The sequence below is a fragment of the Eucalyptus grandis genome, chromosome 6, assembly GCF_016545825.1.
Source record: "Eucalyptus grandis isolate ANBG69807.140 chromosome 6, ASM1654582v1, whole genome shotgun sequence".
Classification (NCBI taxonomy): domain Eukaryota; kingdom Viridiplantae; phylum Streptophyta; class Magnoliopsida; order Myrtales; family Myrtaceae; genus Eucalyptus; species Eucalyptus grandis.
The window spans coordinates 45,954,161-45,967,830 of NC_052617.1; the positions used below are offsets into that span (position 1 = coordinate 45,954,161).

Below are 13,670 nucleotides of genomic sequence, written 5' to 3' on the forward strand. Positions count from 1 at the left end.
AAGGGAGTCGTAAAGATTGTTGCCAACTGCCACAAATTATGACGTAGGCTCAACCAACTTGGGCTGACCTTAGGCGGGCGCCCCTCCTAGAGTGCAATGGAGGTCGCCAACCTAGGCCATAGGCCTTCTTGATAGCCCATCGACCCCGTCTAGGTAAGTAATAAAAATTATCTTTTACAAAATTCATTTTTGTTTCGCAAAACAAAGGGAGTCTAAAGATTGTTGCCAACGAGCAGTGGCGCCACCCCATCGGCATCACTTATCGTCGTTGCTGGACCTCAGGTAACCTCGGCAATGTGATCGTGTCTCTCTCTTTCTCGTGCCCTCTCTCGTCTCTCTCTGTCTAGCGTGGGTGAGTTGGCCGGTTCTCTGTCTGTGGAGTGTGCGTACGCGGGTTTTGGAACTTTGGGAATGTGAATTTGAGGCAAAGTTCGAAGCTTGGCATGTGGGTGTGTGATCTGTCTCTCTGAGTTTCGAGAGACTGTGAATGTGGTACCATGCTTTTTCGGTGGGTCGTTTGTATATTTGGTTTTGAAGCCTTTGTGATTGCGTGAAAGTAAAGGCAAAAAAATGAAATAAGAGGTATCAATGAAACCAAATAGCTTCCATGGCTGAATGGAAACTTATTGCTGGAATTTCCCCACAACGGGGCTCCGAGGCAGGAGAAAGGGACGCGATCCCTGTCCTCGCTACTCCCCATGGCCATCCCTTCGTAGGAGGGCGATTTTATATTATCCGTCCTCCGTGAAGGTCAGTCTTGCTAGTATCCGTCTATTTCAGTTTGTGCATAAGTGATCATCAGTTAGATGACTGACGTGGAAACTTACATTTATAGTGATATCATCTTCGCTTGAATCAGTAGCTTGACCCCAGTATTAGCTGTTTGTAGTCTATGTAACAGGTTTTCTGCTATTAGCTGTTTGAGCACTGTTTAATTTTTAGAAACTTGGAACCGTCTGTGCTTGTGAAAGTTGAAGGATGAGATAAAGGCAATAGGGACTTTAAGTTCACTTAAGCTGGTTTAAAGTGCCAAAGTGGCAGCTGGTGCCAGGGGGGAAGTATCGAGTGAAGGAGTAACACAGTCTGCTGAAGTGCTCCAGAGCATGCTAATGTGCAAGTTCTTGAGAAATAAGAATGTACATTGATTCATTGATTCAACTGTGTTTTACACACTGCAAAATCACAGTAGATGCTGGCAGTTGCTTTACAGATAGCATACCGTTTTGCATGTGGAGTGAGAACAGTCAAGTTGTTCAAGTTATGAGATCCTAATCCATCTTGGAATTATCTTGACTCAGGGTTCAAATTCATAGTTGCTGGAGTATTATCTACTGTGGTTTATTCAAAAGGTGGTTAATCTGAATGCAGTTTGGCTTTTATGGGTTCGAGTTCGCCAGTGCAGTGATGCAATACCTTATAGAGGATTTGTTTCACAAGCCTTTGAAGTCATTGAATTAGATTCAAGTAGATGGTCAAGAACACGTTCTTTGTCTCTAAAAGCTTCACGCCCCGACCATAACCTGCCCCCTGAGCTCTCTCACAAACTTGATGAGTTGGTCCATGGAACCATCCATTCTTTGAAGGCAACAGCATAAGGAGAAAAATTGCTAAAAATGATCCTAAGATGGGTCGGGTATGGGTCGAGAAATTTGCATTGTAAATAAATGTGTCGTAAACAGGTTGAATGGATCAATTTGGGTGAGGCCATTTATGAATTCCTGGAGTCTTATTTGATTTGCTGTCTTTGTTTTGTCCGATTCAAGTTCGATTTGATTTGTTATTTTCACAGCTTGGTATATGTGATCATGTTAAAGTGCTACGCAGAAGGAATTTGTCCATTTGCTTCCTTCTTTTGATACAAGTAGAAGCTGCTTTGCTATTTGAAACCTTAAGAGTTTGTGTAAAAGGAATTGGGCAAATTGTGGGATGCATTCAAACTCATTATGATCTGAATGTTTGATCCTAAATGCAACAGCTCTTGTTTTGGTTCGTCTAAGGTGAAATATCTTAACTCTTCTGGCTAATATTGCGATTCAATTTTTGTAGATTGCAATGGCTACTTCCTCTTTGTTCTCTGCTTACACGGTACAAGGGCAAATGTCCTGTCCTGAAGCTAGAAAGTCTGCCCAATGCCTGTTCAGTATATCCACCTCTTCGTGCAAACAGCCGGTTCAACGCAATGTGATTTCCTTTTCAGCTTATATGACAAAAATGAGGTTGTCATCCTGTGGAAATCCTTGAAGTTGGCTATGACTGAAAGATCTCCACAGAGAAAAGGATTCTGTCGCTCAGCCATGGATATCGACAATTCAAGGGCTTCGTTTTCGCCTGGAAAGAAGTTTCAACTCGACATTTACAGAGATACTCTTAATGCTATTTTCGAAGTTGCACATGATATGGAGAAGGTAAAAAGGAATTCATCTGAAAAGAAGTTTAATTAGCACTAGCCTCTTTATTTTATTTTATTTCGTACGGTTATGCTATTAACCTTTATTAGTTCAAATGTTGTTTTCGTTTATTAAATATTTTGGAAATTATGAAAATTCGGAATTTTATTTATCACAAAAATATTATTTTTTTATTATTTTTGTTGTTCTAAATTTTTATATATGTCTTTTCAAGATAATATTTGGAAATTATATTCGTTCAGTTTACAATCTCTTTCGATGGGTTGCATTTGCTCATTTTACAATTTCTTTCGAAGGGACATCTTTGTTCACTTCACAACCTTTGGCAAAGAGTTTTTTTTTTTTTTTTTAAGACCGATATATGTGTGTGTGTGTGTGTGTGAGTTTTTGCTATGAACGAGTGTGGAATCATTTTCGAGTTTACTTTCCACAGTTATAACCATCTTTTTAGTTGTTTTTTTAGAGAGAACCTAAAGAAATATTAGAGTTACTTTATAGTATTCTTATTTGAGACTTTATTATATCTTGGAGGATATTTGTCAATTATCATTAACAATATTATGGGACAAATAAATTTTTAAAGAAAATGATATCACACTTTAAAGTTGACTCGATTGTTCTATTGATTTGAAATCATATTTTTCCAACAGAGGCATGAGGTGTCAAATGGGCAATGCATTCTAACGGAGTGTAAAGTGCTTTAAGAAAAGGGAAAAAACCACGAAAATTCCTGATGTTTGCCTAAAGTGACACATTTACCTTAAACTTTTTTTTATAACGTGAAAAACCCTGAATTTTGCCAATCATGACACATTTACCCCAAAATTTTTTTCGTGACACCAAAATCCTAAATTTTTGTTATGTGACACATTTACCCCAAAATTATAGGGTATTTTGGTCTTTTCATTTTTAAAATTTTTTTTTTTTTTTTTCTCTTCCCTCTCGCCAGCCGGTGGAGGGAAGTCGGCGTTCGGCGAGGGCTGCCCTCGGCGGCGTCGGCTAGGGCAGCCCTTGCCCGCATTTGGTGAGGGTGCCCTTGCCAGATTTGGGGAGGGTCGTCCTCGCCTAACGTCGGCGAGGTCGGGCGAGGGTGTCCTTGCCCTCGCCGGCATTGGGCGGCCCTCGCCTGCGTCTGGCGAGGATGACCCTCGCCTATGTTTGGCGAGGGCCGTCCTCACCCGACGTCGGTGAGGTCGGGCGAGGGTGTCCCTTCCCTCGCCGGCGTCGGGCGGCCCTCGCCAGATCTGGTGAGGGGTGCCCTTGTCGGCGTTGGGCAAGGGCCGTCCTTGCTAGACGCCGGTGAGGTTGGGTGAGGGTGTCCTTGCCCTTGCCGGCGTCGGGCAGCCCTCGCCAGATTTGGCAAGGGCCGTCCTCGCTAGACGCCGACGAGGTTGGGCGAGGGTGTCCTTGCCCTTGCCGACGTCGGGCAGCCCTCGCCAGACGCCGGTGAGGGCGACGCTTGCCCGACGTTGGCGAGGGCGACCCTCGCTGGACACTGGCTTCCGTCCGCTGGCTCCACCATGGCCGGCGGAGGGAAGAAAAAGAAAAAAGAAAAAAAAGGAAAAAATAGAATAAAAAGACAAAAATACCCTTGATGGGGTAAATATGTCACGGTTTGAAAAGTTTGGAGTTTTGACGTCACAAAAAAAGTTTGGGATAAATGTGTCACTCTAAGTAAAGTTTAGGGTTTTTCGTAGTTTTTTCCCTTAAGAAAAACAAGGTAAAAACAAGTTGAAGGAGGCCGAGAAAGGGGTGGCGAGCCAGGTTTTTGACAAGATGTACGACGGCACGGAGGAAGCGGTGCTAGGGGATGCTAACCCCGAATCGGCCAAGAAGAGGTATGAACAGCACGAAGAGAACGCTGACGACCGCAGGAGAGGGTAGACCGGAGTGTTGAACACATGCTCACTGTACTTAAGTACGGGTCAAGTGATATTTTCTTATGTTATATGACGTGGAAGTCTTCTATTCCCGCTAGTTTTCTACTTTGAGGGCTTGCATTTGTTCCATTAGTTTTCTTCAAATAAATCAAGGAAAGAAGGGTTAGTATCATAAAAACTCAAAACTGTTATTTTTATGATAAATCTATTCTAAATTATTTTTTTAATTATTAAAAATCTCAATTCAGTACACTTGCGATAAATTTATTTATTAATTTATATTAGATTTTAATATTAAGTTGCTGAATTGGATGACACATAACAGTTTAAAGATATATTAATTTATGATTTTACTGTTTGTCATAGGTGTACCTAGTTTTTTATGGTATCAATCTAATTTAACAAAAATTAATAGATGGCAAATTTGTCCATTTGAGATTTTTTATGATAAAAGAATTAGTTCGAGGTAAAATTATTATGTTTCAGTTTTGGGTTTTTGGTGATTAAAAAATTAATTTGAGGTAAACTTGTCACAAATATGCTAATTTAGGGTTTTTTTTATAATATTAATTCTAGAAATTTTTTTGGATGCCCTAAGGACATTTGTCGTCGAATCCGTCTTCTGTAAAGCAGTTTAAGGTGTAAATTATTACTTTTGTAAGTAATTAATATGCGTAATCATTCACGTCAAGATGTTGAAGAGAATGGAGCAATATGTGATACGAAATGTGAAATAACGTCACATAATTTCACAATTTTCTGCCAATAAAGTCCGGCCGACATGATGCGTTTAATTCTACAGATATGAATGGAGCCATGCGCTTTGTTCAAGGGATTCATTTAAGACAGTTGCATCATGGCGTTTGACTTTGTTACCGGTTACGTTGTTCCTACTTTCTCCTCCGAACTTCGCCTAACAAATACACCAAAACATTCTCTTTTCCTCATTAACTTATTCGAGTTGGTGCGAGAAACCCTAATCCCTAGAACGTGCCTTGCCAGATCCTGCACTGGGGAGAAGAAGTCGACGTGAAGTTGGACCGCGACCTTCCTTGGAAGGGTTTGGTGAATTGAGTTCTTAAACTTTTCCCAACCGCACTCACCAGCTTCATCAACCTGTTGCCAGTCACCACCGAAACTGGGCAGGTGGACGGAAAGCTTTGTACGCGTAGCTGGTTTTTTTTGGCCAACCCGAAATCCTCAACTCCCTCCACCAATCTACTCTCGGAGTTTCAACATTCGATAGACTCATAATCAAGATTCTTTAAATGAAAGAAGAAAGCAACTCGAGATCCCCAAAGCCTCTTTCGTTTTCTGTTGTATAATTCGGTCAACAATCATCTTGCGAAAATCACTGTCGGTGATATATCAGGGAATTCAGACGTGCTAATGCTCATCCTCTCTCTCTCTCTCTCTCTCTCTTTAATTATTCTTTTCTGGGCTATTTCTTGAAGCCAAGGGCTTCCTCTATCGAGAATGTGAAATGAAGAATTTATGTCAGTGAGTTGAACAACTTGACAACGGAAGAAGCAACGGCGCATGCTACAAAGGGGTCCAAACACGACACTACGCTTTGATTACTTCTGCTGATAGCGACAGTACATCAAACGCTCTTATCCTTACAGCCTCAAAGCAAAAGTCGTCCCTTGCTGCTATTGTTTTCACAAGCATCTACTCCAATTTTGATGATGCAAGTCAATGTAGCCACTCCACAATGTTACCGTCTGGTACATCGATAATCACTTTGCGATGTGGCAATTGGGTATAACCAAAGGCTTTATCGGAATGAGAATCTTCTATTACTTACAGAGAAGCTGATCCGCCAGTGTTCTTTTGGTTCTTACACTACTCGATTTGCGAAGGTCAGAGACAGGAGCTAGTAAACGGATTAATGGCAGGAAATTGATGGAGCCTTTGATTACGAATCATTTTATCCGGAGGGTAAAGGGCAGACATTGCAGAGAGAATTAAGAGATTTTAAGGCAAAGTCAAGGAAGCAATCAATTGAAACCTCCTAAAAAGATCCGACAAAAAAAAAAAAAAAAAAAAAAACCTCCTAAAAAGAAAACAAATGTAACGGATAGTTAGCAGTAACAGCATTGTTGCCCGTTAAACTGCAAGTCCTCGGCCCGAAGTCCCAGCCCTGCAATAATTAACCAGTGGCCCAAACGGACCCGTCATGAAATTTCCCGGTGGCCCCTCTCAATCTCAATCTCAATCATGACACATCAAATCTCCTCAACGTTCACATTTAGATTGCTGTCCTTCACGCTCCACCAAAAGTTAGGGTTAAATGTCTTTCACCACGAGAGAGAAGTCTGTCCCAGATTGGGGGAACAATTCGGTGCGGTCGATGAAGTTACCGTTCACGCTCGATCCGAGACTCGTTGATCTTGTTGCGTGATTTCTTTGGGGGTAGTAGCACAAGTATACAGTGCAATAATTTCCAAAGAAAAATGCTAGCCAATGTAATGTGATATATTAGTAGCGTGTTTATGTTTGATTGCGATAACTATTAGTTCTTGCGCGTTAAAAAAGGCGGGAATAGACTATCAATGATAGCGACTCCATTTAGGTGTTGCCATAAGAGTTTCATACTTTGCAAGGGAATCGAGGTTGGCGAGCCTCATATACGCCTAATGTGAATTGAATTCTTAATCTCGTGAAAAAGACATGATCTTCTTACCGATGTACCAAATCATTTTAATGGCAACCGAAGTGATGAGTTAGTTAAGCGAAAACAGCACACGTGGCTGTCGTCTGAGGAGTCCTAATTGAGGGGGAAAGAGTGGGGAAATCTGAAACGTGTAGGGCCGTTGAGATCCTAATCAGATCGCGAGTGATGAAAGGAGGGAGGGAAGGAGGGAGAGAAACTTTCTAAATCGGATGGAAACAAGAAACGGAAACGGTCAAGCGGGGGAGGCAGTGGGAGTGGCGTGGTGGGTCGCGTTAGTTGCACCACGAACGACGAGCCGAAAGCATGCAGCGACGGAGGAGAGACGGTATGATGCATTCGCAGATTTCACAACAGAAAAAGCAAAAAGCTGATAACTTCGATCGATCAGGGAAGGACGTGGCTCCACGTTGGGCCCCACTCTGAACCGGCCCATTTCCCACTCACTCTCACTCGTGCCTCTCTATAAAAAAACCGTGCGGCATTCGTCCCTCAGAAAATCTACTCCCCACCTCCCTTCTCCAAAGCTCCCGCTGTGCTTCTACCGTCCGAAACAGAGCATGGCGAGTCCTGCGTTCTCTTGCCTCCTCCTCCTCGTGTCCATCTTCGCTCTCGCAGGTAACCTCCCGCCCTCGCCTTTTCCCCATTCCATGAAAGTCTCCCTTCATCTGTTTTTAGTTCTAAACTAGTGCATGAATCGAACAAACTCCTTTTGTAAAAGGAAGTCCCTATCCTTCTTGACACTCATCCTCTGGTTCTGGCGTACCTCCACGCCCGCTCTCCTCCAAAAGAACGACCGAAGTAATACGCGAGAATTTTTTGTCTGGCACATTGCTCGTGTCCTCGTTTAGAAATTCACGTGTTAATTTCAGAAACGGCCCACCTCCAGATTTAGCGCGGGAGCATATCTAATTCCTCGGATGCTGATTCTGTCATCCTTTACATGACGCCTCATTCTGTTTTCTCGTTCCCGATTTTCATCATCTCGTCGTTAACGTTTATTGCAGAGTCGGGCTCGGTCGGACTGAACTGGGGCCGCGTAGCCAACGACCTCCCGCCGCCGGCGAAAGTGGTGGAGCTCCTGAAATCGCAGGGCATCACCCTGGTCAAGCTCTATGACACCTACGACGGTGCCCTCACGGCCCTCGCTGGCTCCGGCATAAGCGTTGTCGTCGCTCTCCCCAACGAGCAGCTCTCCTCCGCCGCCTCGGCCCAGTCGTTCACCGACTCGTGGGTCCAGTCCAACATCTCCAAGTACTACCCCTCCACCAAGATCGTCGCCATCGCGGTCGGCAACGAGGTCTTCGCCGACCCCAACAACACCACTGATTTCCTCGTGCCCGCCATGAACAACGTCCACGCCTCCCTCGTCAAATACAATCTTTCCGACATTTCCGTGTCTTCTCCGATCGCGTTGAGCGCGCTCCAGACTTCGTACCCGACTTCCTCCGGGTCGTTCAAGTCGGATCTCGTCGAGCCCGTGATTAAGCCCATGTTGGAGTTCCTTCGCAAGACCGGGTCGTACCTCATGGTTAATGTCTACCCGTTTTTCGCTTACACGGCCAATTCGGATCAGATCTCGCTGGATTACGCGCTGTTAAAGCAGAATCCTGGCGTCGTGGATTCCGGTAACGGATTGAAGTACAACAGCCTCTTCGACGCCCAAGTCGACGCTGTCTACGCTGCCATGTCTGCCCTCCAATACAACGACCTCAAGCTGGTCGTGACGGAGACGGGCTGGCCGTCCAAGGGCGATGCCAATGAAGTCGGTGCGGGCACCCAGAATGCGGCGGCGTATAACGGGAACCTGGTGAGGCGGGCCCTGACGGGGACCGGGACGCCGTTGAGGCCGAACAACACCATGGATGTGTACTTGTTTGCACTTTTCAATGAGAACCAGAAACCGGGTCCTACGTCAGAGCGGAACTACGGGCTGTTCTACCCGGACGAGCAGAAGGTTTACAGCATACCGCTCACGTTGGAGCAGCTCGCGAGCGACCCGAACAACGCGAGCAAGGCCCAGGTCCCGACGGCCCCCATGGGGCAGACGTGGTGCGTGGCCAACGGGAAAGCCGGGGCGAAGAAGCTGCAGGCGGCGCTGGACTACGCCTGCGGAAAGGGAGGGGCCGATTGCCAACCCATCCAACAGGGCTCCGCCTGTTACAATCCGAACACATTGGAAGCCCACGCTTCGTATGCGTTCAATAGCTACTACCAGAAGAATGCTCGTGGGGCGGGGACGTGCAATTTCGGCGGCGCAGCCTTCGTGGTGACGCAAGTCCCCGGTGAGTACCACTACCGCCACTTTATCACCTTTCGATATTACATATCACGCCATGCTGCCATGGCAAAAAATGATATCGTTAAATTCAATCCATGGTCGTTTTTTGATTTCTCGCACATTTTAGTTTTCATTAGATTGAAACATGTTTTGAGTAATGCTAATGGGTCAATTTCCGACAATTGATCTTGTCCAATTTCGTCAGATTGGAAAAGATCGAGACTGAAATGCATTTAGGTGACTTAACACTCCCACGTCCATACCTAACCCCATAAAATTTTCCTCGTTTCCACATTGCTGATTGGGCATGGAGCGAAACTTGCACGCCTCGTGCATTCACTTGCCAAAGTCATGCGTCTCCTCTTAGAAAAGGGTACTTCATAAGAAAACTACGGTTGGGTTTTGTTTTTCGCCTATATAAAATCAAGTGACGTACCTCTAGATTTAGGATTTTTGAAAAAAGAAAAAGAAAGAAACTCTTCGCTCTATTTAATTTCCAATGACGTGGAAAATTTGATTTTTCCTCAGTATGGTTCTAAAACCGGCAGACAGAGAAAAGCGGCATCATGAGAAAACATGTTTTGCTTTTGACATTCTACGCTTTGTTTTGCGGTGGTATCATGATTTTCAATTTCTCCGTCTTCCTTCTCAACGTGGGTCGTAGTATAACTGTAACTTTAAGTCGTGATCGGGACATCCGGACCCGCGTGGGCCGATCATCGTCAGCGATTGAGTCGTGCGTTTTCTCAACCGATTCGGAATCGCATTGGACTAACGTCCATAGCTTCTTTGACTTTCTCCTTTGACATGAAGCTCGACCAACCGATAGTCTTACTGCATTTTAATAATTGGATCTCTTCGAGGCAACACGTCGTCATTCGTCCTTAATGCGAGAGAAACTTTGCTTTTCTTGTGGGAGCAAAGAACCAAACAGTTTTCCATGCCTGATATCCTTGTTTTGCTGATTTGTGTTGCAGAATACGGGGAGTGCGATTTCCCCACGGGGTACTAGAAGGAGAGAGATTCTTCTAACCAAGTCAATAAACGACAGCGTTCGGTGGAGACTTGGCCATGGAATTGGGTGGCGGGGGCTTAGCTCATTCCTCATTCTTTTTCTTTAGACCTGGCCCAGTGGTTGAGATGGGTATTTAATTTTTGTTTTGGGTCTGGATAGTTAGGTCCTTTATCTATGGCTATTTTATTTCTTCTGCAGGAGGATTAGGTTCACTTTCGTTCACCAGTTCCCTTGACTCTTCCACCGCCTGTAATTATTTAGCCTCCTTATTGTATTTTCCCCCCTGTTATTATAATACATTGGCGATTGCTTGATTACTGATGTGGACGCAATACTTAATCGGTCTGACATGGTTTCCTAAGGGCGATTTAATTTAATAAGAGACAGAGATGGGTTTGTCTCGAATGGCTTGCCCTCTTCTTTGTTTTGGCTCATCTTATAATTAACCTCCATGCCAATGATGATTACAAAAGATAACCGTGCGTTCTTTTAACACTCATATAAAATTGCGTGGAGTTTCGTCGTTTCTAAAAAGACAAGACAAAAGAGAATTTACAAATTTTTGGCAATACAATATGGGATTTAAGTGGATAAAAATTGTCGCGCCACAGTCTCTTATGAAATCGACAATGCCAAGAGGGCGGGGCTACAAACAATGGATATAGAAAGCTTCTCTTCGAAGAGATAAGTTTCCATAATCAATATCGGCATAATTAAAGTAATCATCTATAAATGAGAAATTGGACTCTGACGTGACAAATCAAAAGTCACTTATGAGTTCCTCTTTTTCTTGGTTTTCCTAGCGGCTTGCCCTCTTCTTTGTTTGGCCCATCTTATGATAATTCTCCATGCCAGCGATAATGAGCTGTAGAACACGAGATAAGGTAAAACTAATCATGGCACGCTTTTAATGACTATGAACTCACTCGATCGGAACTCCTTATTGTTTCGGCATTGATTTGCATGGGGTACAACGGAAAAAATAAAAAAAGGAAAAGTAGCGATTTTGTTTATTTCACAAAAAATAAATATTTTGAATTTTTTTTTTAAGGATCACTTGTATGATTTGAGATAATTAGTCAACAAATAATGTTTCTCATTATATCGAAACAAATTAGGCGTAACTATTTTTGTAGACGATGCAATATAAGTAATCAATTTTTAAAAATTATTTTCTGCAAAATTCTTTTATTTTTGGCAGGATAAACGGAGTCGTGGAAATGGTTGCCAAATTGGCCGACAAGGTTCTTTGAAGTGTGGACATATGTATTGAAGGAATGGAAAAAATCAAGCAAAACCGCAAAAACAAGAAAGCAAAGGATAAATAACTGCAGTCTCGGGTCAGGATTAATTTTCGGATGCTCAGATGAAGTGCGCGGGAGTTTTCATCACTTCTGATAAATGAAACAACGAGGCCCAGAAAGAGAACCCATGCAATTTTGGTTGGGTAGGCCTTAGGTCGAGCTGGATCAACCATTTCAGCTCGGTTCATGAAGTACAGGGCCTCATCTTCTCAGAGGACGGTAATCGGAACCGATCCTGCTACGAATCCAAACCAAACGGGATGAAAAGCACGATTCATGCAGAGGTGTCTCTAACGAAGACGGGGAGACACGAAGGATCGTGGATTCCTAGCAAATCGCGAATGGGGCAGATAGGCGATTCGGACGTGTTTTGGTACCAAACAAGAGTACCCCATCTCTTCCACTTTTTAAGTTCACTTCAACGAAACACATGCTTAGATATTCCAAAGAGTAACGAAACTTGCTTCTAAGAGCGCCATGATATCATTTTATTTTGTTTCAGAACTACTTTTCCGTTCAAGACTTATTTTTGAAATAGAAATCCGTTTAGTAAAATAATTTTATTTTCTTATTTAAGGAAGGATTTTTTTATTCTAGAAATAGGTTTGGAATAGAAATAAGAAATAAAAACTCGTGCCATCCCCCGTTGTAGTCGCTGCTGTTTGTTGCCACCGTTGGTAGTTGGTTGTTGGTTGTTGCTGTTGCCGTTGTCGATCCCTATCTACAACCGCTCACCACCCCGTTGGCTGCCACTTGAAAGGGTAAAACTTTGTGTCGTTATCAAATACGTATTTTTGTCCGGAAACTCAATCGGTATAGAAATAATTTTTTTAATTATTTTAGAAATTAATTTCTTGTTAGAATAGTTATTATTCGTGCCCTATCTCATAGGAGTAGAAAGAAAATGTTTTTAGGGTTTAGGCCCTTGAGGGTTTATCTCCAGTTTTAGGTTTTGTGTGGTGAAATACATACAATTTTCATAATGAATGATCTATTCTGGTAGGTCAATGTATGAAATTTTCAATAAAGGAATATTTGGACATGCCTTTCAAGTATGGGTCAAAAGACTGCTCTCCTATTTCATGTAATTTCCTATGCACATCTGAGATCAAGAAAAAAAAAAAAAAGACCAAAAGGCAATCCCTAGCCTATAAAAATCAAGTACATTGGAATTAGGATACATAGGACGTGTTTGAATAAATTTTTTACACGTTTTAATTAGATTGATGAGTGTATTTTGACTATTTCTTAATCTGAAATACCTTAAACTTTCATGATATATAGATTTGGGCATGTAAATTTCATGTATAATTTCTTTTAAATTCGAATTAAACATTAAATATTAGTAGAAAAGGGTGGCCTTGAGAGCCCTCGAAATTCGAAGAAGAAGTAAATAATCACATTCTAATTTATTTTTTTTTAAAAGCAGGCTCTTTAACAGAGATTGCAGGGGCACGATGCTGGACACCTCGAGGAGTAACAATTTCCCACCGGGTCAACTGTCCGGTCTTCCACTTCCCCAATTTCTTCGAAGGAGCATAGTTCCTTCCTGTACCTTCCTTTCTTTTTTAATCTTTTCATCTTTCTGACTTTTTGACGCGGGACGTTTCCCTCTCTTTTTGTACATAAGAATGGGAGGGGTGTAACGCGCAAACTGAAAACTCGCATCATCTGCTACTCCGTCGTCATCGCCGTGGATCCTAACTTCATGTCAGTTTCAGAAGCGATCGCCACAGATTTTTGCTGGTTTTTCCCGAGGATGGTGTTCGCGATGCGTTCCTGGTCGGCCGACAGCGATTCAGACACCGAGAGCGGAGGCAGGGTGAGCACTTCATATTTTTTCCACCGCTACTCGCTACCCTATTGGTTGCCCCTTGCCGTTCATTGCCATTTGAGAAGGAGAAATTTTGTGTTATTATCAATTGAATTTTTATCTCGAAAATAAAAATTTTATGTTGTTATTAAACATGTATTTTTTCTTAAAAACTCAATTAAGAATAGAATTAAATAAAAACTATTTTTATTTCAAAAATCAATTTCTTTTCGGAATAGTTATCAGTCGCGTTCAATCTCCTAGGAGTAGAAAGAAAATGTTTTTAGGGTTTAGG

General features: G+C 42.8%; 1 protein-coding gene and 1 non-coding gene across 2 annotated transcripts; one reads left to right on the plus strand and one right to left on the minus strand.

The window, feature by feature from the left end:
- Window positions 1-161, minus strand: LOC120295175. Its single transcript, XR_005552533.1, has one exon. It is a non-coding gene; the product is annotated as a U1 spliceosomal RNA (small nuclear RNA).
- Window positions 162-7,421: 7,260 nt separating this feature from the next.
- On the plus strand, window positions 7,422-10,579 carry LOC104450259 (glucan endo-1,3-beta-glucosidase 13). The gene is made up of 3 exons (XM_010064740.2): window positions 7,422-7,580; window positions 7,970-9,247; window positions 10,221-10,579. The coding sequence occupies exons 1-3, from the start codon at window positions 7,523-7,525 to the stop codon at window positions 10,253-10,255; spliced, it is 1,371 nt and encodes a 456-aa protein (XP_010063042.2). The 5' UTR covers window positions 7,422-7,522; the 3' UTR covers window positions 10,256-10,579.
- Window positions 10,580-13,670: the final 3,091 nt, after the last annotated feature.

Excerpts from the sequence above, each read along its gene's own strand:
- LOC104450259 (XM_010064740.2), top strand. The coding sequence starts at position 7,523 with ATGGCGAGTCCTGCGTTCTCTTGCCTCCTCCTCCTCGTGTCCATCTTC. Across the intron at positions 7,581-7,969 it reads GTCCATCTTCGCTCTCGCAG|AGTCGGGCTCGGTCGGACTG; the intron begins GTAACCTCCCGC and ends CGTTTATTGCAG. Across the intron at positions 9,248-10,220 it reads CGTGGTGACGCAAGTCCCCG|AATACGGGGAGTGCGATTTC; the intron begins GTGAGTACCACT and ends TTTGTGTTGCAG.